Here is a 25947-nt window from a genome sequence, read left to right on the forward strand (position 1 = left end):
TAAAATAGTTCACAAAAGGATTTCATTATAAATGAAATTACAGTGATGTGATTTTAAGAGGAAAGGGCAGTTTTGTTTTTAAATGAACCTACTCCTATATTGGCCGAACTCAACTAAATATAAATAAGAGTACACAACTACCTTTTTAATACTTTACATAAAATTGTCAAAAATATTTTGTCTTCAGATGACATATCTGCCCAATTATGGTCAGAAGTGAATTTTCCTTAAGATATTAAAACCTGATAAGCTTAACTCAACTGATAACTGAAAAACTATCAAAGGCAGTACTCAAATGTAACAAATAAATTCACGGACTACATGCCAAGCATGTTGAGATTCTTATATACATTTTGGGGGTTTAAGGCTTTCTTTTATGTTTCTCAGATGAAGCTTCTTTGGCTGAGATGATTTTCTTCAACCCCCCAAAATGAGCTCTAATTTTAAACAGGTATTATTAACTTCCACAAAAATAGGCTTCATGCAGATATATTTGTTAAAATAGCCCTTTATTGACTGTGCACAGTTATTAACAATTCACATTTCACTTTATTTACTGAGAGGAAGAGCGTTTATTCTTTCACTACAATGTCAAGCCCTTAGGGCAGCAGCAGGGATGCAGAGCCTTCTTCTATAAACAGCACTGTCCAATGAATGTGAAATGTTTCCATATTAACACAAAGGAGAAACATAAGTAAAACAAATGGGTTTCTCCGGCCCTCCCCCAACCCCTCCCTGCCAATATACTCCTCTTATTTTATAAAATGCCAAAAGGTAAATAGTTCCCGCATTGGTACTTCCATCAGTCAGAAGAGGAGTGTCAACATCTACCTGGCACCAAAGTTTAGAACGTCGTTAGGGCTGTGTGACGGTGACGAAAGGACGGTGATGAAAGGAAATGACCAGGCCGTGGCCATTTCCTCAGGAAGACGCCCGCTGGACAGCGAGGGTGGAAAACCACGTGGGCTTTCATCAGCCTACAGTGCCTTGCTGCTCAAGCTTCCGGAGCTGTTTTTCAAGTTTGGAGATGTTTACTCGATGCATCATCAGAAACTTGCCATTCAAATGAAAGACAGGGATGTCGAATTTATACCTCTCGTACCAGGTGGAGTTTTCTGGCAGGGTGATGTCCACCTCCTGTAAAACAAACTGAAACAGAGACAGACTAAAGCTCTACATTTTAGAAAACACAGAAAGAAGCAATAACTTCAGTGACAAACTGATCCCCAGACTGGTTCTACTGCTCGGAGGGTTTTGTTGTTGTTGTTTATGTGAGGTCCAAAGTGAGCTCAAGTCCCTGATGTCCACAACCTGACTGATTTCATTGTATTCCCTGACTCCTGCTTGTCCTACTTTTCTGTTTATACCTATTACATCCAGCATCCGGCACTTCTTAGTTCCCGATGAAATACAGCGTGTCCCAACTGGGAAGCTTCCTGAGAGTCAGGAAAGACACATTTTGGTTTTCAAAACGGTTTGCTACAGGAGAACATTTCCATGAAAATAACAAAATAAGAGAAAAGGAATAGGGACGAAAGTTTTTAAAAAGCACGAATTCTGCACCTGCTCGTTAACTTCGACTCATATTAGGGTCACAGTAAGGTAACCAGTGCTGCTGGAAGAAAAACACTTGTAATGAGTTGTATGGAAATTAGCACTAAAATCTCTCTCTGAAAATGAGAAAGCTTAAATGAAAAATCATTTAATCTCTTTTCCTGAAGATAGGATCCAGATACCTTATATCCCGTACACTATCCATTCCATATCCATAAAGCCACAGTGTACTAATTACCCTGTTTTTATAAGGCTCCAGAACCTCCTTAGCTTCATCACAAAGGGGGCAGGGATCCTACAGGAAGAAAAAGTAAAGCCATTAAACCCAAGAATGGCAATGCAGGCTGACAGAGACCACAAGCAGCAGACTACACCTACTTTAAAGGACTGTGTCTATGAGGTTAATTGTACTGTTTAATTTCCAAAGTAAAACACTGTCACAGAATCTTATAAAGAGCTAGTATTTTGTGGTAAGTGGGCTCTCAGTATTTTTCAGTTGTTTTGTTTTGATTTTTCTCCATAAATCAATCTATCTATAATAAATTTAGGTGTTTACACTTGTTACACACTCATACACACACATGTACATAACAAGTGTCTATAACTTTATTAGAGATTGATTACAGATATATAGATACATATATACATACACACATATACCATACATGTAGATGATTATGGTTTATGTTACTGGCTTTATCTAAGGGACATCTGGGAAGATTATTTCTCACTGATCTGCACTCCAGGGACTGCCTTCCCGGCCTGGCTGACATCACCAGAATGGCTGAACGTCTGTTTGGAGTGAGGGGCCCTGAGCTTTTCCAGCCTGTTTCTCCTCATCAGTCTACAGGAATAAACCCCCTGGGATGGAGTCAGGTAAGTGAGCCTCATCTTTAAAAGAGAAAATATTTCAGGTGATGGTTTTACCAACTTTTTAATGTTTCATCTGTTTCTCATTACAAGTGTCACCAATAGGTTTCCCAGATAATTCTCCACCTGAGAAAGCAAGTTTTAGTACCTCTTGTTGTTTGTGCTCTGAGCACGCAGTGAAGTCTGTCGAGAATGCTGTGGACCCCTGGAAGATTTTAAAGGCTTCCCAGGCCGCGAGTCTGGGAACAGGAACCAGCTATGGGTTCTGTTGCATGAGCTCAGAATAGACCCACTGTTACTGGTGCTTACGTGAAACCTGCTTTTTAACATGAGAGGAAACACCGGCTCTTATGTAGAAGAAAGGCCCTTCCTCCGACTTAACTCACAGCTTTCTTTAAAACCAGGATTTAGTGTACATTTATTATTCACACATGGAACATATAATATAAAGATTTAATACTGAATAAATGATATTCACTAAGCCAAAAAAGGAGGAATTTACATCAAGTTTTAGCTGCATTATTTGAAATACAAATATGCAGATTTTATCACTGAAAAAAATTTCAGTTGTGTTTCTTCATCAGGAACTTGAACTGAATCTAGAACTTTTTCACACCTCCATTAGAAAGAAAACGAAAACCCAGAAAAAAGTGAACTGTAAGTTGATTGGCTGCTGGGAGAGCAAGGACTTTTTATAGAGACCTGTGTAGCATCATGCCAGAGGGGTGATGTCTGGTAAGAGATTAAATAGCTGCATCTTGCTTTTTGCAGGTCACCAACTTGTTAACTGGTCATACTGTCAAGGTATAGCTGGGAGGGGTACCACACTGTGGGGGTCCAAGGGCATGTACAATGTACGATATCATATACATACATACATACATATATACATGTGTATATATATATATGTACACATGTCCAAGGGCATGTGCAATGTACAAGTCCAAATATATACACACGTGGCTGCGCAGCCACTGAAGCTCACGGTTAAAACCAGTTCTAAGAGGTGATCTCAGGGTTGGTTATTCATACAGTCAAGGAGGAAAGAGGTCAGGGTGTTATATGTTCACATATCATACTCTGGGGGAAAAGCCTTTTCTTTTTCCTTCTTAATGTTCAACCAAAAACATTTTTAAAAGCTTGCGGCTGACCCAGGGTTTTTCCTCTTGTTTCTGAGACGTTATTATTACGACAGTATGTTTACCATGTCAGGTGTACAGTATGGTACATGAAAAGGGTCTACACTATACTGCAGAGGCCTCACAGCGAGTAGGGTTTGTCTGCACCTGCGAACTTCTTGGCTCCTGCCAGACTGTGAATGTACAATAAACCACACACACTTCAGCAGTCACATTTTTGTCCTTCAGGGTATTTTTTTGTGTTTTTTCTTTTTTTAACCATTGAGCACAGTTATAAAATGTGGTATCTTGTTGATGCAAGAACTAGGAAAGACATTTTTATTTTATTTGTTTTTCCCCAAACTCACTGTAAACAACAGTAAGTTTGGTTAAAATTAAAAAGTCTATGTAGTCACAACGTTGTCTTCAAACAGGGCAGCACCCTGAGACTCACAGCTTATTTTGAAAGAAGGAGCCACATCATCAAAACTCAGTTTTCTGCCCTGACTGGTGTAGTTCAGTAGGTTGGGCATCATCCCACAAAGCACAAGGTCACCAGTTCGATTCCTGGTCAGGGCACATGCCTGGGTTGTGGGCCCAGTCCTTAGTAGAGGGATATGTGAGAGGCAACTGATGGATGTTTCTCTCCCTCTTTCACCTTCTTTCCCCTCTCTCTAAGAATAAATAAATTAAATTTAATTTAATTTAAAAGTCAGTCAGTTTTCCATCAGAAGGGTCCTTCTGGCCCTATTTCCATGTTCAGAGAATTAGGCTCATGTAGCTTCTATTAGCATTACCAATAAACAGATTGTAGACAGTCTGTGATGTGTCGAGATAATTATGTTGACATTTTCTGAGAAAGTTTCAAAAAGCCAACAGAGGTTCTAAAAGAAGAACAAGCTAAATTGCAGAAATACCAATTTACCAACATTTTGCTTTTGTAGTAAAAAACTTTAGTAGAGCCTTGATCAGGTTCTTGTTGTGTTTATTTTGTTTAAAACCTGGCGTTTGTCCATGAAGTCTGTGCAAATTATTGTGTGTGTGTGTTTATGAGGAATTGTTCATTAAATTTTAAAATAGTCTGTGAACTGAAAAAGGGTAAGACCCAGTGGGCTGGACCATTCAAATACCCTTGTCCAGGATTTCCCATGGCACCAATAGAGCACCATGTACTCTGGCCCGGAACTGTAGTGGACATTTGCTCCATTGGTTGTCCCACACCCACTCCCCTTTTTGTAGCCAGAATGCTGTGATTTTGCCTCAGGAATTGCTCTCAGCCTGTGCTTGACTCCATCCCTGAAGAATCAACGGTGGAACACCTGACTTGGCCTGAGGCAATCAGCATATCCTATCACTCTGGCTAAATGAGAATGGCTCAGAGATCATTCCAATGACCATAGCTGGCTATGAGGCTTTAGTTTCTGTAGATACCCAAGCTGTGAGGTCTGCAGTCACTTGTGAGAAGAGACAAAGTCAGGACAGATTTAACCCAGAGGATGTGGAGCTGAAGAGATTGGCAACGTGCTTAGTTTCACGATGGAGCTATTCCTGAAACCACACCAACCCATAAAATACCTTTTTTGTTTAATACCTTCTGGGAAGTACGTTATCTGTAACTGAAAGAGGCCTAATACTATGCTCTTTCTCTGTCTGGATTGTGAACTCCTGAAGGTGAGAGTGATAATATATGTCTAACGACACAGATCAAGTGTTCAATACAAAATTTAAGCTGAACAGATGATTAGTGTAGTTTTTTTGCAGATGTTTTTAGCTCACTTGGTGTTGCTCAAACTGAAAAATAGTGCGGAATAGTTAAGCTGAGTGCGCACCATTTGCCTTAAGGGATTATTTTATTTTTGTGGTTAATTCTCACATGCAATTCTCATATACACAGATGATGAAATAGTTTTGTCCCATAATTTCCAACAGTGCAATATATACTTCTGGGTATGAAAAGTAATTTAGAATGACTCTTCTCAATGAGAAATTAATTTTTAAAAACTTCCTAAGCTTTGTTATTAGATAATCATCAAATATTTTCAAATTGTTAAAATGTCTGAAATCCAAAAAATCTGTTAAACACAAGACTTTTTTTTGTTTGAATTGCAGTGCTATTCACTAAAGTTCATTCTACTACCCTGTACTTTGTGTTATTTTTTTATTGTAAATCACACAGAGTAATGTTAACTAGCAAAAGAAAATCAGTAATGCTTGTATTATAAATTTCAGGGGGAAAAGCTCTTAAAAATTTTAAACTACCTCTATACCTCAAACCTAGTGTTAGGAATAAGAAAACAAGTACAGTCAATACTCACTGTTTGTGGGTTCTGTATTTGTGAGTTCATCTATTTACTGAAACTTTATTTGTAACCCTGAGGTCAATACTCGTGTATTTTTTGCAGCCATTCACAGCCATGCACGTGCACAGAGCAGAGCAAATTCTGAGTCACCCCAAGTGCACTCTCCTGGCTGAGGCTGAACAAGTTGATGCTTCTTGTTCTAGCTCACACTTGTAAACAAGTGTCTTCATGCTACATGGTGCTGTTTTTGATATTTTGTTGTTGACAGTGCTCAAAGGCTGTCTAATGTTTCCAAAGACAAGAAGGCTATGCTGTGCCTTATGGAGAAAATATTGTGTTAGATAAGCTTTGTTCAGGCATGAATCATAGTGCTATTGGCCCTGAGTTCAATATTAATGAATGAATGATATATATTAAATAAGGCATCTTTAAATAGAAACACACATAAAACAAGGTTATGTACTGATCAATTGACAATACTGCTGCTAAGAGGAGCTCAAAGGAACCTAACCCCATTTATCCGTAGGAGCAAGGATTCAGTATTTGCTAATTCAGTGTTTGTGGTGACATTTTATTTTTTATATTTTTATTTTATTATTTTATTTTTTCCTCACCCAAGTACCTTTTTTCTTTATTGCCTTTAGAGAGATGAGGGAAGGAGAGGGAGAGAGAGACAGACAGAGACAGAGAGAGACAAAGAGAAACATCAGTGTTAGAGAGAACCATTGACTGGTTGCCTTCTGGTACATGCCCTGACTAGGGACTGAACCTGCAGCCTAGCTATGTGCCCTGACTGGGAATCGAACTCACCACCATTTGGTTTAGGATGATGACGCTCCAGCCAACTGAGCCACACCAGCCAGGGTTATGGTGACTTTATTTACCATAATTATCACAAATAACAAGGACTGACTGAGTTTCTAAATGCTACATTTGTAAACATCACATTATAAACTGATAGTTTGTTCTTTCAATGTAGGGATCTCAGGTGACTACTAAGTATATTAATTTACCCTCTAATTGTGAGAAAATGAGGTATCTGGGTGGGCAAAAGAGTTACTGCTGTTGTTACTGAAACTGAAAAACTGAGGAGCAGGTTGAAAAATGTTTATTCCTTTACTTTCCTTTAGAAATTTTTCTTTATTTTGTTCACCTAACAATTTTAATACTTCATGTTTTTAAAGTAGTACTTTTACTTTTTTACTCTGTACCTTTGTGAATAAGGTCAGCACAGGTAGAACAGTTTTAGAGGCAGAGAGATTTCTCAGGAAGGGTCGAAAGCAGTATTTGGCAAGTTGCATACTATTTCCTTGAAACCAGAGCATCTTATTCCTGCCAAAAGAAAAACAGAACAGTAAACTCGTGTGCCCTAGACTTTGCTCTTTATAATATGAACAATAAGCCACAGCCTGTGATGGAATGTGAAGACTTCAGAATTGCTTCTTAAAATCCAGGAGTATCGGAGAGGCCCAGATGCTTAGCAAGTCTCCACCACGCATCCACACTAACTGTATTCCAAACAAAACCAAATTCAGGACGGGTAACAATCCATGTTTATAGATTAGCTGTGCAACTAATCATTTGGTTTCTGTAAGCAAACTGCATGGGTTTCTTCATTTGAATACAAAATTAAGTTTCACCTGCAGATTTTGCCAGCATCCTGACAATCCTCTAAAATGTGGATGTTTCCTGAGATGGTTTTTATTCTCCAAGATCTTATTACCAAGCATTCACCAACACCCATCCACTATCAGGGTAAAGGAAACGGTGAGTGAGCAGCCCAGGCCCCCAGCTGAAGGGTAAGGCTGTCATTTATGAGATCCACACCTTTCTGCTGCAGGAGATGGGAACACGCAGAGTCGTACTTAGAGGGACTACAGACTGTAGGGAGAATGAGAAACAAAAACTACTCAACTCCTTAAGAAGCACTTAAAAAGCAGATTGCCATAATTTTTGAAAACATACACAAACATGCTAGTGTTTCTTCCTGGAGATATTCCAACAAAAGCAGTTGGATAATAGCAACCTGTCAAACACTAGGATTTGAAGCTCCCTCGTTCTGCTTCTTTGTTCGACATAAGATACCCTACTTATTCCTAGTTATTCCACTGAGCTTCCAGCTTTTTCCTTGAAATTACAAATACAATCTCATTTTTAAAACACATAGACACTGTTGTTTTATTATTTACCAATATTCCCAAGATGAATTCATTCCTGGAATTTTCATAACTTCACTTTCTCTCTCCAACTTCGTCTATTACCTTCCCCCACTTTTCTTGGCAAGTTGCAGCCACAAAGATTCTCTTTCTGTTCCTTGAATGACCAAAGATTATTTTTTTTCACCAGGATCTATGCACTTGCTGTTCCTCTGTATGAAAAGCCCTTAAGTAGCTTCTTCTCATTTGGCCTGGGCTCATGTCCCCTCTTTAGAGGTGGTTCAGTGACTGTCTTACAATTATTATTGGTCAGCCCACCACTCTCCTTCATACCTTGCTATAGTTTTCTTTTATCCTCCATTATCTAAAATTATTTCTTTACCTATACATCCCTTCTACTATAATGTGAGTTCCATAAGAACAAGTACTTGTTCACCTAGTATCTCTAAGCATCTACAATTAACCTGGCACATAGGAGGTGTCATGTTATTTGTCTGAATGTTAAAAGTATTGAAGAGAGCCTTTCTCCCGCTCTTAACACTCTTCTCTAACTGCGATCAGATATTCAGCGTGCACAGTAGTCACAATGTGGGCTGATCTCGTACCATAACTAAAGGTTAGTGCCCCTCAGGTGTCCACGAGTGAGGGTGCTGTAGCTGGTTCCAACCCCTTCCCCACCACCGAGAATTTCCCTCTGCTCTGCTCCATAGCACAACTATTAATTACATGCTTATCTCTGCTGGTGACCAGGCTTCTCAGTATAAAACTAGTCTTAAACTCATTTCATTCAGAATTATAGGACTTTAGAGATAAACAGCAATCCATATCAAACTAGAATAAAGACCATAGGACAAAAAGATTCGATTCTAATCTATGAAAACAATAGTCTTTCTTTTACTCTTAAACCCTTAGTCTTCTACTTCTCACTCAATCTTCCTGCTAACTAAATGATCATGATAACGTATAAAAAAAGCAATGTAATGAGAATTTTGCAAGGATCTGCTACCCAGCATTATTCCAAGGTGGAAAGTAGATCTAAATAATTTCACAATATGCTGTGCCACTCTTATCTAAGTGTGAAGCCCGATACACACATTTTCCATAAATTCAGCAGAATCAGCAACTCCAAAAGGTGAATGTGGTTGGAGACAACGGGTGCTAATCACGGCGTCGTCTACACAGAATATGAATGAGGGGGGAGAAGTAGAATGTTAGCCATGTTTGTACTAGGCAGAGATTTCTGCATCATTGGCTCTGGGAAGGCCCTGTGCCCACAGGAGCATAGCCTCACAGGGTATGAAGTTAGGGAAGCTGTCTTACCTGGAGAATAAGGGAAAATAAAAATTAATTTTGTTATAGTAAAGGCAGAAAGACAGCCCTTGGAATGAGAAGGACTGGCTATCTATGACAGTGATGTGAGACTTTACCTACCCAAGACACTGACTGCAGCTATGTTTTTGATGGAAGGATTTAAGATTTATTGATGTCTGCCTGGTACGAAAGGAAAATGTATTGCTTTTACCTACCTGAGTTGAGACTGAGGTGTTAAGACTTAAAAAAAAATCACATTCACAGTGGAAATCTGCTTCAGTATTTCCAACATGACAAAACACAGCATGTGGTCTTGGTTGCGCCCAAGACAAATAAAGGCTGTCATTGTAAACAGTTGCTATTCATTCCAGATTTGCTGGGATATTTGTTCAACCAACCCAGAGAGCTAAGTAAAGTCTTTAGTGATGTTACAACCATTCTATTTAAAACTAGTTCTTTTTTTCCCCACTGTTTGTCTCCACTTCTACTTTTTTTACAGGTATTTAATCACTTGAACATGGCATATTTGTTTACTGAGAAATGCACTAGCATTATGTAATTTTACTATCTGCATATTTTCCGAATGCTCCAAGGCACATGCATTTTACCACATTATTCAATTAACTTATTTCTTTATATAACATTATATTAAAGTCTGATATAAATAAAAAACTCCACATGCCTCACCTAGACAAAAGTAAGACATTAAGGCTAAAATTGTGAACACTGGAGTCCACTTAGTTCTAGAAACGCAAAGTAAAATGAAAAAACAATACACTCCAATTGGAACTCTATAATACCGTATTTATTAGACTATAAGATGCACTCCCCTGCAAATTTGGGAGGAAAGGGGGGTGTGTCTTACAGTCTGGATGTAGCTTACCTGGCTTACAGTAGGGGGGCTGGGTGGTGGAGTGGGGTCACAGGTTATTAAATATTTTACCATGTTTTTTGCTTCAAAAATTTTCCCCCTATTTTCCTCCTCTAAAACCTAGGTGCATCTATCTTATGGTCCAGTGCATCTTCTAGTCCTAAAAACACAGTACTCTTGTTGGACTATTTTATGACTCTGTAAACCCTAAAACCAAGGCTGTAGGTGTCACGTTCGCCTAATCATGCCTTCTTCAAGTAAAATCTTAATACGGCTACTCTATCAGTGTGACATTTTCATTAGTTCTATTATTTTTGAACAGTATCTGAGCACTATAAAAATATTCTGAAAGGCGGTGTCTGCCTGTTAGCACATGACTGTGAGAGGACAACACCTTTTGATTATGTCATTGAATTTAGTCATGAAATATGTGTCCTCGCTACACGGAGGCACAATTTTATCCTTTGTATTTTATTATATGCCTCTGTGATATGAGCAAAAAGAGCTGTGTTCATAATATCAAAGCAGCACAATTGGGTCACCTTTGTCACAGACAAAAAATATATAAAGCAAAAGGCTTATGACTGGATTTAGAATGTGCCTAAAACAAATTGCACAGCCGAACAATAAAGATGGGGACTCCTGCTGTTTCAAGTCCACTGCCCCTCAGAGGCACATCACCCTGACAGAGAAAGGGAGTGCTGGCTTTTCAACAAAACTGAGGCTGGCTTCCGTGGTCTTTATAGCAGAATCAAGTACAACAGAGGGGGAGGACTGATTGGACCAAGTCAGCACTCCTTGAAGCAAGATGAAGATAATGCAACTTTGTAGCATTTTCTCTGGGAAGCACTGAAGGCATACCATTAAAGCAACTGAGTATAGTACAGAAAAGAGCCAGGGTCATTTGAACCTGTATTAAGGATTATTCTTTTCTTATATGGGATGCTGCCCAGACTATGGGTGCACACCACTTATGTGGAAGTCTTGGATTCTTCAAACACTGTGTGTGTCTGAGTAGAAGGGAAATAACATTGTTCTCACTTGAGCAGAGAAGCTGACCTTCACTGACCAGAATTTTTATTTGTACAAAGAATCCTTTGGCATGCCAAATCTCCAAACTCATATAATCCCTCATCAGTAAACTGAGTGTTAGTTCATGTGCAAAATCAGAAAGTTCATATAGGCCCAAGTACCACCTTAGTTATTAACAGGTAATGTTGGAGCTTCTTCACAAGAGTATAATGTAAATTTAATGCTGAGCTGACATTAACCAAACACTATTACTGTAGTTCTCACTGAATCTGTGTTCCATAAAGAGAGGCTCAGGGCTTCCATTTAGCCATTTGTGCCATGTGAGTTAAGTGCTCATTTCACATTCATTATCATCTAAGTGTAATATTCCTATTTTTACCCAAATGAATAGAAAGACACATATGCATGTATGCACACACGCACACCTATCGGGAACAAAACCCATTATTTTAGATGACTGAAAGTTTATTATGTAATGGGGTGAGGTCACTCTTAGGGACTCATCTGGGTCACTAGCCTCTACCTAATCCAAGGAACAGGGACAAATGAATCCTCATCAGTGCTGTTACATCTTTTTGGTCAGTCAGTTCTGTCCAAAAGTCCCTTTTCTCAAACAAATGGGAGCTTAACATGAGATCTTGGCAAGTATGGAGCCAAGAGTGATAAGGAGAAGCAGCTTTTAGGCATACAGCCAAAGCTGAAGACTGAGCAGATGCTTTAGGATGTCAACGTCAAGGAGCTAAGCAGGGCTGGAATGAGGCTATAGAACAGAAGCAAGGAGTAGAGGGGGGAAGGCCTAGCCTGCAGGGGGCTCCTCGCTCACTGGCATGGGTGGGATCTCCAGTACTTTTCCACACTTCAGCCTCAGGAGTCAGGTACCTGGCCAAGGGAACTGCCCAAGAGGTGGTGCCAACTCAGATAAGAGGTTACAACAAAGACCCTGAGCTGACTGCCCACCTGTGGGCCCCCAAGTACATGGCCTCATGTTCTGCTTCATGCTTTTTTTCTTAATTGAGGTATACTTGATATATAACTTTGTATTAGTTTCAGCCATACAATATGATGATTTGACATTGCAACATGATCATTCAGCCCTGGGGGAGCAAGAAACAGCCCTTCACAACACACGTCCATGACACTCCCTGCAGCTTCTACTTTCAGAGTTCAGTGCCAGCAGGTTCACCACACAGCGGGCCAGAGACACCAGCAGAGAATGTGTCCCAGAAATGACTGGTCACAGAAGTGCCTAGAGACAAAACCCCTTTGTATTTCCCTTCAAATTATTACCATGACTGTGGGATTTCTACTTATCTGGATGTCTCTGTTCTTGTTTGTACTCATTGGGTGCTGTGTTAATTTATAGTCAACACACTGCTCTGTGAAAAAGTTCTTTAACTGTTTGAAGTATGGGCCTTGCCTGTCTGGTAAGATTATAGTTTAACTGGCAGTACATAGCACTTACATTTCTACTGCTTAGTACATACACTCTTCCTCCATATCCCACACTCTTCAAATCCTGGGAAAAATTAAGCCATTTTTCCCCTTCATCCTACTTGGTGTTTAGCCCATTTCTTTCCCTCTACATAAAACATTCATGTGAAGAAATCAACTCCATATGTTAGATACAAGCAATAAGAATAATGGAGAGATATACTTCATTGGATTCAGGAGAAGGGAGTTAAAATCTTAACTGAAACAATGTAAAAAAGGAGAGACTGCAACAGGGACATCCAATGGACAACCTTAAATGTTATGAAAGAGAAAGGAAGAGAAGATTACTGTGGGCTGAGACTGCAGGTGCTTCCACAAGAAGAGAACCCCAAATCACATAGGATTTGGATATCTAAAAAAAGGGGAAGCATCCCAAGTTGGGGTTAGACATGAAGGCACTGAGGAGAAACGCTGTGGCCTATGAGATGGAAGCCGCTGAAGGGCTGGAACAAGACAGTGATGTGATAAAATCTGTATCAGAAGATTGATCTGGCAGCTACAGGAAGGAGGGATGGCAGAGAAAACAGGATGGGTGGGGAACAGTTAGAGGTCAATTATGACAATTTAGGTGTGGGAGTCATTCATTTATTCAAGTTATCTGATGTTTCCCATGTATTAGATAATACTCTAGATGCTGGGTTCAGTGGTGAACCAGAAAGCAAGGTATCTGTACTCGTGGGGTCCGTATTCTAATGGCAGTAAAGAGTCTCTTTAGCCCTGGCTGATGTGGCTCAGTGGACTGAGTGCCAGCCTGTGAACCAAAGGGTCGCTGATTCGATTCCCAGTCAAGGCAGGCCAGGTCCTTGGTGGGGGAGCATGTGAGAGGCAACCACACATTGATATTTCTCTTCTTTCTCCTTCCCTTTTCCTCTCTAAAAACAGACATCTTTTATTTTTAAAAAGAGTCTCTTTAACGTCATCCAGTATCAGATAGTGATAAGTAGAGAGGGAAGAAGTAAAACAGGGTGATGTCCTTTAATAAGATACTTTGAGCAGGTGTCGTTTTTGCTGAGGCTAAAAAATGAACATCCGAAGGGGGAACATTTAGGGGAGAGGGTACAGGAAGTACAAAGGCTCTCAGGTGAGGACAACCTTGACTTATTAGAAAAAACCAAAAGGACAAAATGGCTGAAGCACAGGAAATCAGGGGAAGGGTGGCAGGAGACAGGGCTCGAAGCCAGTCTGCGCCATTGCACCACCTCAGGCCCTGCGCACTCTGTGAGGGAATCGAGGTTGTAAGTACAATTAGATGTAGAGGAGGGCAGCGACCTGACCTCAGATACCTTTATCAAAGGTCACTTTAGCTGCTGTGTGAAGAATAATTGTTGGGGAACAACAGAGGAAGCCGGAGCCCTGGCCAGGTAGTTTAGTTGGTCAGAGCATTAGTTAGATGTGTTGTGATGGGTTCGACCCCAGTCGGGGCACACGTAAGAATCAACCAGTGAACGCGTCAGTAAGCGGAAGAATAAAGCGATGTTTCTCTCTCTCTCTCCTTTCCCCTCTCTCAAAAATCCATAAATTAAAAGTGTGGAAGCAGGGACTCAGGGAGCTAGTGCAGCAGCCTGAGTGAGAAAGGTATGGACTAGGGCAAAAACGGGGCCAGCAGGACTTGACAATGAACTGGATATGAGGAACTCAAGGTGATGACAAGGACAATCCCGGTTTTGGCCTGAAGCTTCTTGTAGGTGGCAGTGCCATTTGCTAAAATGAGGAAACTGAGGCAGTAAGAGACTGAGAGATGTATGGGGCTGAGTTCAGGGACAAGTAGAGGGTGGCACATGCAGGTTTGGTAGTCAGGAGAGAAGCCAGAGCTGAAGAGAAAAATTTGAGACTCCACTGGTCCAGGAGTCGTATGTACAAGTAGGGAACTAGGTGAGATCAGTGAAATAATATAGAAAAAGAAAGGGGCCCAGAACAGATCTCTGAGGAAGTCCAACATCTAGAAGTTGGATGGAGAGGAGCCAGCCAAGGAGGCAGAATACAGGCTGGTGAGGCAGGATGAAAACCAGGAAAGTGTCGTGACAGAAGGCAAGGGCCCAAAGTGTTTCTAAAATGAGGGAGTGGCCCATTGTCAAAAGGGGCGCGGTGAAGGCTTGGACTAGAACAGGGATAAGGAAAGCATCTGCCGAAAATCAGATATGTCTGAAGTTGCTGCAAAGGAAAGAAATCTTCCAACTGATGCCTATCCCTAAAATGAAATACCTGTTGGGTCTTGTTTAATTTAACATCTTAACTAAAAGTAGGTATTTCTGATGAGAATGGAGGCTGTGGGCTGGGAGAGAGGAGTGAAAGCAAAAGTTGATTGTCTGAAGAAGAGATAATAAATGTAAAAATTTTGTATAAATTATAAAGCAGAATAGGGTAGAAATGTTAAAGTTAAATAAATCACCAGTCAGGGGATTAATGCACAAACCGTATGATTTTCTTCAGAGTTTTTAAGTTACACTTCATATAGAATTTTAGCTGAAATTCAGCATGTCTGAAATTCTTTGGGTGCATTTCTTGGAAAGGATTTCATAAAGATAAACCCCAAAAGACAGGCAACTGCCACTAAGTAGTTCAGAGAGGCTGGGCAATTCCTCATCTCTTTAAGCCTCAGTTTTATCTTTACTGTAAAATGCAAGTAGCTTCGCTTGTCCTGTTCTTTTATTTAACAGAGACCTGGAGAAACTGTGCCCATCGGCTTTCAGTATCGAATGTTTTCATATAGAGAACAGAGACGGGGAAGTCACAAGCAGAGGAAATGCTATAGCAATAGCTCATGACTTCGCAAGAATCTGAAGTAGTCTTAAGATGCTAGGCCTTTTAGCGAGGTCCAAAATTCATGTGCAGACCCAGGCAGAAGTGTAAAGGTGCTTGCTCATCACAAACTTGCGATTCTAGCTCCACAGTCATAACTGGGAAGACTTGGCATGAGAAAGGGTACAGTAGGGAGATGGGGGAGGTGACATTAGAGTGGCCAGGCACTCGCTTTGAAACTGAGCTGTTTCTTTGGAAAGGAAGGGTAATGTATTATGTAAGAAAAATATAAGAATAGTATTTCTTACTATTAGACACACTTAAACATGATTTTTAGATGTTTTATTTATCACAATTCCTTTTGAATTAGGCACTGAAGTAACTCTTCCTAATGTCAGGTATTGGCATCATGCCTTCATTAGTTATATTATTTAAAAAATGATTATTAATGACAGACCCTCATCATCTTGTCCATCTCCTCCCCATCCAGAAGCAGCGCTGTGTTTGCCCAGGCCTAGAGCACGCTGACATGTATGCAGTGGGAGGGGAAAGGAACCTTCAGTGTAAGGAAGAGTTTGTTTTAGACTCTTTGGCCCTCGGTAGTCCCACTTTCCAGATCACTGCTTCAAAGGAGTCTACTCGGTAATGGGATTGGGGCACATTACAATGCCAAGGAAGGGCTTCCAGAAAAACATTTAACTGAGAAAAATTAAATAAAGATACTAATTAAGAACAGTAATGTACAGTTAGTTACTATACACTCCTCTAGCACCGAAGGGTCTAAAGGAGATTCTGGACTGACACCTGCTAACACACAGGTTTTGTATACATGACGCCCTTCCCCTTATACTCAGCCCCAAAGACACTGACTCAGGTGTCTGGCCTGGAGCCAGAGAGGCATATTCTGAATTCAGGGTATGCAACAATGTGCAGTACAATTATGACATAATGGCTGCAAAGCTGTTCCTGAAAGCCAAGAAAACCTGAATAATGTGGATGGGTTATATCATACATGAGGGCTTAATAGAGTTTAAAAACCAATTTGAAAATTTCTTCATTCCATAAAGATAGCATTAAGATGAGGGCAAAATCATTCTCGTTCAAGGGATGAGAACAAAGTGCATAAGGAATTATGCAGACTCCTTCTCTCATTATCCTTCTTAACTAAAACGACCCATTCCCTTTGAAGATATCTGATATTTAATACTGACCCAGAAAGAAGGCAATTTTCTTAAAACTCTTAGTGTTATTTGTACCTAGCTAGTAATGCCAGTTTCCCTGGTACTTAAAAAGCACATAATTCCATTTCCAAAAACAACAGTTCTCAGTTCAAAATCTGTCCATTCAGGCTATGTCTTCCATTTATCACTAACACCCCTTTTCCAATTCATTTGCCTAAGAGGCAGTTATCTTCATACCACACATGACCTGAAAGGTGTCCCATTCATTTTTAGACATTTTATGGCCAAAGACTTTGGAACATTTGAATTACTACCTCTAACATTTCCTTGGACTTGTGATACCAACAGTACCTAGGCCCATGAAGTGCTGTGCTCGGTCTGAATGTTGGGAACCACCCCTATCCACTATTGAGGTCAGGCCCTACCAACCCTGTTATGTTTTACAACCTTCTGAATCCAATTCTGTTACTTAACAGCTAACACTGATAAAATATTTTGGAACAAGGAAGTGACTTCGGAAATCCCTTTGCTTTATGGATAAAGAAACTAATGCTTAACCAAAGCCTTCCGTTCTGTATTTGTTCATTTCTCTATATTTCCCCCTGAACAATGAATGGCCTATTTTATACATAATGAGAATTAAGAGAGGTCTCCAAGTTCAACCTCCTTTCTTTAAAAAGAAATCTCAGAAAGCTTTATATGTTAATCCTCAGAGTATACCAAGTAACAGACACTACATTTGTTTAAGCCTAATTTAAGGATGGAGAGAATGAGGAAAATCTCAGCTTTAGATGGCAGAATTCGTTTACTATAAGAATGAGGTTCTGATCTCTAAATCAAAAAAGATTCAGATTAACTTCATTTTTGAACTTAGAGAACAAAGCTGAATTCAGATCTTTTTTTTTTCAGTCTTATGTCCTCAGTTGTCTCAATCTACTGACTTTTCTGTTAAGTAGCAGTATCCTTTCTCTTTGAAAATTCCCTCATTCCACAAAGATATAGTGTTAAAAAATCAAATAGTCTCATAGTCTTCCTCCTGACTAAACTAGCAGCCATTTCCCCATTATTTCATGACTAAAATGAAAAGTACAGGAACGATGAAAGGAAGTTCATTTATTTCCAGTAGAAACATTCTGGTTTCTGCTGCAATTCCATTTGCAACAGAAGGAAGCAGCAGATACCACATGCCCGCCCAATTACCACACAAAAAACTGTTGACTCAGAACTCCTTTGGAATGTTAGCAAAGTAGAAAAGATGATTGTGGCTTTCCTCCAATGTTATTTGGACAATCTAGTCTTAAAATAGTGACCATGCATAGGCTCTCCATCATTAAGACAGGACCAAACCAAGATATTAGTGCCCTAGCTAAGCTAATAATTTGGGATACCTTCAAATGGATACTATTCAAATACAGATCTGGCACAAATAAAACCCCCTTTTCATTACAAAAGCATAAGTATGTGATTCTGTAACATAACAATATCACACTCAGGCACACCATATGACATTCTAGGTGAAATGTTCAAATTGCTGTCTATCTCATGCAAGACATTCATGTACCCTACCAACCACACTCAAGCAGGTGTTACTTCTGCCAGACCCTGTATTCGCTCAGCATGTGTTTGGGTGAGGAGTTCAGCATGGCAGGCTGGAGGGAGGGTGGAGACAGGGCTGGTGAAGCCTTTCAGCTTGCATATTCCATTCAAAACAACCAAGGCCCTGCAACTGACCAGGCCAGATCTTCCTGGAAGGCAGTTTGGTGATCATATCTACAGATTGTCAAGTGTGCCTTTCCCCATTCTGGGCTGTTTATTAAAGCATTAATAACTGTAGCATTTATCACTGCAGTTATTTTCACCCCTTGAAAGATAATTGTTTTATATTCTTTTTTCTATCTTGCTGCATTCCCAATGATGTTTTCACAATCCTTATGGAGACGCTGTCTTATCATTTTAAAAAAATTTATGTATATAATTGTTGTTCAAGTACAGTTTTCTGTCTTTTACTCCCATCCCAGCCCACCCCCCCCAGTACTCCCCACCTCCCTCCCGTTTTGTCTTTTCATTTCTATAGCACATACTGAGTGCAATGTGACAGACACTAGAAATGTAAGTGATTAAGTATTTTCCCTGCCCTTAAGGGAACTCACACCTTGAGCAGGAAGATTTACAAACACATAGTACAATACCACAGTGATGAAGCCTATAGCAGCAAAAATGGCTGTTACTAGAAATTACCAGTGAAATGCTTTGAAATCCTAGGAGATGGGTACTATCTTAAAACAGAAGGTATTTTGAAAGTTTTGCTTCTTATCTCTGGAAACCTTATTTTGGATAAACACTGAAATAAGAGAGAAAGTAATGTTTTTAATGCTTCCAGTTCCCTGTGGCTATAACTGGATGGGGAGTTAAAGATATGGGATAATACCTCTTTGAAACTTAGCCCAAACCTTTCATTTTGCATATTCTTCCTCAAATGATTTTGTCCCTTGAACATGCTGTGTTGTGAGTGGGGGAAGGATGAAGGAAGCTCGCCCAGACCCTGCTACCTGTGTAGCTACACATCTCTGGATCCAGATGGTTTCTCCCCTTCAAAATAATTGCAAACAAGATTAAAACTGCATGCAGGAACTATTCCAGCTGGCTTTTGACTTCCTCTGATGTACACTCCTTGAATAAAGCAATGGCAAGATTAGATTTAGAATAAGGAACATTAAAAAAAAAAACCTTACTACTTATACCAGATCATCTCATGGTCCTGCTAACACGTGAAACCTGGAGCCCTAGCATTAGAATAATTGAAGGCATAAGCCAGCTATGGCTTATGCCTTCAGTTATTCTAATGGCACAAAAACTTTAATAGTAAAAAATAACTTATTTTGAAGGCATAGCTCCACATAGCTCTGGGTACTTAAAAGAGTATAATAGAGCCAGGCTGGAATAAAAGAGAAATACAGTCAAATAAATTCCCAAGCTGGAAAATCCTCATTTCTATTCTGCCATCAATCCACCTAAATAAAACCACAGAGCCACATTTTCCTCTGGTGAAGGAGACAAAAAATAATGAAATCTTTTCTTGGCAGGAGGCTACTGACCACAGCCAGCATGAAGAAAGAAAACCTAGGGCCTGCCTAAATTACCAGCCCAGCCCATCTTAATTCTCATGACAGGACCTTTCTGATTTCAGGCAATTCCTCAGCAGAGCAGGACCCAGGTCACTAGGCTCCAACATTTCACCCAGAAGCATGATTACTCCAGTATTACTATAATCATTCACTATTTCCAGGGTATGCCTTTTTTCCCCAAGTGTTTTCAATTTCAATGGGTACAGCTCCAAATATTGGTAGAGAGTTTCATATGCATTTTCATCAGCTATTCCTCAGATAGTTACTAAATGAGAAGAATGTGGCCTCTAATAACCATCTCAACTTGTGCAGTGTCATCTGCACTGAGACATGGCCCCAGTGGCCCCGTAGTTACAGGAGCCCTGCTTGTGTTCGTGAATGTGCTAGAAAGGGTTGGGGTCTAACAGATCCTAGACACTCTCCCTGTCCTGGAGGAGCTGAGAATCTTGGGGCCAATCTTGGCCATGCTGTGGATTTTTTTAAAGTGCTCTAAAATATACTATATAGAGCTTTCTATTAAAAAACAAGAATAAAGATCACCCAGGCCAAGATCTCCTTGTTAAAGACAGCCTTAGAAATAGACACTTGCCTATTCATGTTAGTAATAATGTGGATGACACTCTTCTACCTCTGGACTTACTAAAAAATTGCTTGAGCTGATATTTGTCTGGGGGAACTGACAAGGTTAAGTATTTGTTGAGAACTGTACAGTCTCTGATTTATCCTCTCATTGTTCAGCACCCAGAGGGCTGCTTTTGCCCAATAAATCAGAGAGAAGGTCCAGAGAGCACTGGGCTCACACTGTTCCCTATTGCATCTTTCAACCTTTTCAACCCCAATTAAAGGTCAACATGGCTGCTCAAAAATATGTGTTTAAAAAAAGAGTCATCTCAGCGGGCGGCCAATTTAGATTATACTGTCACCTCATAGAACTTAATTGAATCTATGACGGAGCATCTGTGAATCACTGTAAACAGCATGAAGTTAAAATGTTTTCTGCTTTCTCTTTAAAAGGTGCCTTTCTCCGCCAGTTATTCTGTTCACGTCCCGAGCGCCATCGCGTTCGAACACACACACAGAAACACATTTATAATCCCCCACACCCCCTCCGGGTGGTTCACGGATTTATGGCTCCCGGTTTAATTAAGGTCCCTCTCAGGACAATCCGAATTGCTCCCAGTGCGGCACAGCCGGGGGCTCCTTTGTGCCCTTCCCTTGCCTGCCTGCGGGATCTGCGCAAGGTCCGCGAGCGCCCACCTGCCGGTGCGGGGGTCACTGACACCCACCTGAGCCTCCCGCTGGCCGCGCCGTCGCCGCTTCCGCCCTGCGCCCCGCACTTCCGCCCCAGAAGGCCGGGCGCCAGCCCGGGGCCCGAACTTCCGTCCGGTCCGCCTGCGCCGCCGGGACCGGAGCCGTTTTCCACGGCTGTCAGATCTGAGCTTACTGGCCCGCTGAAGGGTGGCGGCGCCTGGGTCGTTGTGCGTGAAAAGAGTGACCCAAACACAAAAGTCTAATTGTTAAAAAAAAAAAAAAAAGTCTGGGGAGGGTACGGAAAAGTGACCCGGTGTGTTTGGGGGGATTGTTTAATAACAAGCGTCAGGTATGCGAGCCAACTTGCTGAGAATGTGCAGTCCATTCTATTTCATCCCCTTCCTGCATTCATTCACTCAACGTTTACTGCCCTCCTCCAGGTCCGGATTGAGCTAGGTTATGAAGAACACGATTAAGAACAAAACTAGCAATTGCACCCTCTGCAAGTTTAAAACTGTTTAGGCAAGTCAAACCTTAGGAAATGATCCTTTAAATAGGTTATATGTTCAAGGAGCTTAGGTGCTTTGAAAGGAAAAGAATATGGAACTATGAAAAATGTAAATATGTTGTACAGAGCCTGGTTGGTCAGGGACAGAGCTCTCCAGGCCTAGAAAGGACTGGTACTGAAGACAGTTCGGCCTTGGCAGTGCACAGAAGACTGACAAGTATGGCAGCAGCAGAGAAAGTGCGAGAGAAGTGGAAACAGACTGAAGAGTGTGGGCCAGAGTCAGGCCTCACAGGGCCGTGCAGATTTTCGCTCAGGGTATTAGCTGAAGGAATTTTTGTTTTACTCCGATTTTGTTTCTATTTGGGAAGGGGGTTGAACTGATCACCTTTTCTTCTGAGGGGATCATTCATTCAACTTTAAGATGAGGAGGTGGTGAGAGCCTAGTACAAGCAGGGAAGGCAGGAGGCAGCTAAGTAGTCCAGGGGTAGGGTGTGGTGGCTTGGATGCTGGTACTGTAAATAATGAGAAAATGATGAATAATAATAAGAGTAATACTCAGAGTTAACATTTATTGATTGCTCACCAACAGCTTTACACATATTAATTTGTTAAATCCTGAGAACAATCCTATTAAGTATTCTCAGTACCATACAGATGAAGAAATGGAGGCTTAATAACTTGTCCTGGTTCCAAAGGCTAGAAGATTCTAGACCTGAGGTTCCATGTGGTGCTGTCTGATGCCAGTATCCATGAGCTTACCACTAACACTCAGTATGTTTTCAGTGAGTTTTTAAAAAGAGACAAACCAAGATCAGAAATAAAGCCTTTAAACAAATCACATTGTTTATATGACATTGTTCGAGGACACAACTAGAGAGTAGAGTTTTCAAATTCTTTATCACTTCAGCATTTGCTGATAGCAAAAGAGGGGATTTTGTGACTGTCAACTGACTACCTGTGATTATTTCTGAGTTGATACACTCTGATAAGACCTAATCTTTCAAGGGTAAAAATAAGTCAGTCCACTAAGTGCACTCCACCTAACAGCTGCTGATATAATGTCACTAAAGATGTTATCTTGGGTCTAGTTATAAACACCTCTGGTGGAGCATGCAAAAGTCACATTTTGTATAGTGATAGAAAAGCTTCCTACAAATGCAACTCCATATCAGCTTCCAAATCTCATTTCTTGTTGAAAAACAAAATAAATTGGATTTGTGAAAACTGATTTCATCCACTGAAGGAGAAGAATGATTTCACCAAAGGCTGGTAGCGAAGGTTTTCAGCATTGGTTATGGGTAAATTTCTCTAAGAAGCCAAAAATTCACCAATGTTTAGAAATTTAGTTTCATTACTAAGAATTTCTTAGGTTGTTCAGGTGATGGCACAAGACTTAGTGCGTCCACATAATTGTTTTGGTTGAGGGCTGAAGTCCCACGGAACAGCTGGGAATCTGTGAGAACTCACTGTAGTCAATGTCCAGTCACTTGGGGAGTGCTTGGCTGAGCGCCCGGAGCCCAGAGGACCAGCTGTTTAACTTGTAGAAATGGACTCACAATGCTGGGCATGTAAGCTGTGCTTGGGGAAAATGTCTAGAGTACGATCAGGAAAAATTGTGTCTATAATAAAAAAAGAAAACTGCCCAGCAAAATAAATGAACATTTATTAAATGGTCACAAATATAATACTGAATCAGCTTCATCAGTTGTTGGATTTAATGTTCATAATAATTTCAGTACATTCGAAAAGGAGTTTTTAGATGAAATGCTTATTGAGTGAGACTTCCTAAACAGACATGAGTATTGAGAAGTCATAGCATATTTTAAATTAGTTACTTTAACCAAATAATTTCAAAAGCAAAATTATAACATTCTTTATTAGCAAAATTAATAAATGTAGGATGTGTGCACATTTTAACATTTCAAGTAATGTGAAAGTCTTACTAGAGTGATGGTTCTTACACAGTTTTGCTCACTCCAAACATGCTCGTCATAGGCATTTGACCAGGCCTTTAGGTTCGAACTCCAATCCCAAGCCAACCTCGGAAATCTGGACAGGACTGGCACAGGGCTTTCTGCGTTTTGGAATGTATGTTCAAAACTCACCTGGGTTGAATTTTTCTTTTAGATCTCAAGGCTTGGCCAGCTCTATGGTCAATTCTGAGACTGAAGACTGTTCTAGAGAAAGCCTGCTTATATTTAGTCTGGTCTGCAGCTCCTGAGATAACTCCAAGGGTACTTTAGAGCAGGGGGTCTGCAACCTCTGCTCTAGACTGTGGACTGGTACCAGTCCAGGCCTGTTAGGAACTGGGCCAGGAAGCAGGAGGTGAGCTTGAATGTAATGCTCTTGAATCATCCCAAAACCATACCCACCCACCCACCCTGACCCTGGTCCATGGGAAAATTGTCTTCCATGGGCCCCGGTGCCAAAAAGGCTGGGGACCACTACTTTAGAGGACACACTGCATGTTCTTCCAGAGATGACCTGGAGCCAGGCTGCCCCCTCCTCCTCAGGGCTGGATGTGTGATGTGAAAGGAGGCGTCTTCACTCCTACCCCCTGACTTTGCTTCTGGGAGAACAGCAGTGAAGAAATGGCTTTTTAAAAAAATGTTAATGCTTTCCCTTGAGAATACCTCATAAAAATAATGTATATCCTGACAGATAGTGAGTGCCATGCCAACTGTATTTTACAGTAACCTGGCTCCACACTGCCGCTCAAAATATATGTATTCGGAAGTTTGACTGGGAGGGACAGTCCCATAATTGCCACAATTGGGTAATGTAATCATGATGATGGAGGTATTTAGAAACCTGGTAGGTTTTATTCCTGGTCCTTACAGTGAGATTTATCATATGACTATCTCGTCTCCAGTCCTGCAAACTCTGCAGGAAATGATCTATAAGGGCCAGATATTGTGTTATGTTGAAGGTCATGGAGAAAAACAGTGGCAACCTCCCAAAGAAAAGACAGGTTTCTGAGTGTGGATGTGCTGGGTGAGCAAGGTCACTGTTGACTACCCCAGGCCAACCATTACAGGAAACAGAATTATAAGCCTGTCTAACCAGGGGAGAACAGACTTCAGAAGCCTGATTTCTGTATCCCCCTTGACATTTAAGAAACTCCACTATTGTGCCAGACATTATCCGGAGGAGAGTTAAGAAAATTTTAAAAGTAGAAAAATGTTTATTTGTATTAAGCCTTGCTCAGTAATCCACTTATACCATTTATATTAGTTAAAGAAACTTTTCATGTAAACGCCATTAATTATATAGTATGAGAGCCAAATGAAAATGCTAAAAATTTAAAGTAATTGTAGAAGAAATTAGTATGGCTTGAGTACACATATATTATACCAAGAATGTAGATTTTTATATTTTATTAAAGGACGTGATGTGTGGTTTTTTGTTGTTTGAACTACTAGGATGGAACCAACAGAAATGACATTTTACAAACAGACACCAAAGCCATTAAAGTTTGAACCCACAGTGGCAATGAAATTGCAGTTTTCGAAGGGACTTGACTCATACCCCTTCATATATCTGTCTTGAAAAGGCTATGAGAGGAGCTGTGGACTTTCCCAGAAGGGTTGTGGGAACAGGACCATTTCTGTCGACTCCAAAATCAGTAGCCTTCACCATCTTTTCAAGTGACATAACAGGAGATCACTCATGTCGCGCTAAAGGAAAATGAATGGCCCTCTAGGCACAAAGAGGCGCAGGGCCTGAGGTTGTGGAGGAAATACGACATGGGGGTCTTGTAGCAACAATGAGAGTATACATTTCCACTACCTTTTATGGTATTTCAATACCATAATTTATGTGCATTATTTAATTTGATCCTTCACAATAATTCTATCAGATAGGTAAGACATATTTTTTACCAACTCCATTTTACAGACAAGAAAATCAAAGCATTGGGAGGGAGATCACAATAAAACAGGGATTGGAAAACATTTCCTCTTAGAGGTATTTTTTCCCCACTACCACATACATATTTCTTTTTACATGTAAATGAAAAGAAACATGGTCACGTTCATAAATATTTTGTGCTATGTGGGGTCTTTTAAGAATATTTGAGCACATTTACATCATTTCCTCAGGGAAAGTTTGTTTTACCTAGAAAAGCAGGAAATGGAGTTGAAACGGGGAAAGTTTTTCATTTTCATGGATTCAAACCTTCTGTTATGTCCAGTAAGCCTAGATAATGGAGGAGAATAGATTTCTCACAGCATAAAGAGAGGAGACGAGAGTAAGAGACGCGTCCTTGGTCTCTGGTTCAGATCCACACCCACCCAGGGGGTCTGTTCAGACGAGACAAGAGGGCTGGCTTGTTGGTTGGAAAGAAAAGACACCCCTGTCCTCCAGTGGCCCCAACACCCTGTCTGCTCGGCCATGGTGTTGAAGTTCACACTCACTGCTCAGAAGAATTTTGAAAAATAA

At 40.5% G+C, this 25947-nt stretch overlaps 1 protein-coding gene and 1 long non-coding RNA gene across 4 annotated transcripts in view; one reads left to right on the plus strand and one right to left on the minus strand.

Annotated features, from left to right (window-relative positions):
* The window catches only part of LOC119043999 (uncharacterized), a 69792-nt gene that overhangs the window by 27538 nt on the left and 16307 nt on the right, over positions 1-25947 (plus strand). Inside the window, exon 3 of the long non-coding RNA XR_005081531.2 lies at positions 2301-2430. This is a non-coding gene — a long non-coding RNA (uncharacterized LOC119043999). The remainder of the gene's footprint in view (positions 1-2300; positions 2431-25947) is intronic.
* On the minus strand, positions 491-21126 carry CUNH5orf63 (chromosome unknown C5orf63 homolog). Of its 3 annotated transcripts, XM_037138215.2 has the most exons (5): positions 21035-21066; positions 19173-19293; positions 7054-7174; positions 1793-1849; positions 491-1149 (listed from the first exon to the last, which is right to left on the minus strand). In XM_037138215.2, exons 3-5 carry the CDS (start codon positions 7165-7167, stop codon positions 973-975), a joined length of 348 nt encoding a protein of 115 aa, XP_036994110.2. In that variant the 5' UTR covers positions 7168-7174; positions 19173-19293; positions 21035-21066; the 3' UTR covers positions 491-972. The 3 variants fall into 3 exon arrangements, with proteins under 3 accessions (XP_036994110.2, XP_036994112.2, XP_036994111.2); XM_037138217.2 differs by lacking the exon at positions 19173-19293 and having other exon boundaries at positions 21035-21126; XM_037138216.2 differs by lacking the exons at positions 1793-1849; positions 19173-19293 and having other exon boundaries at positions 21035-21126.

This window comes from Artibeus jamaicensis, unplaced genomic scaffold (genome assembly GCF_021234435.1).
Source record: "Artibeus jamaicensis isolate MK-2021 breed Jamaican fruit bat unplaced genomic scaffold, CSHL_Jam_final contig_402, whole genome shotgun sequence".
NCBI classification, from domain to species: Eukaryota; Metazoa; Chordata; class Mammalia; order Chiroptera; family Phyllostomidae; genus Artibeus; species Artibeus jamaicensis.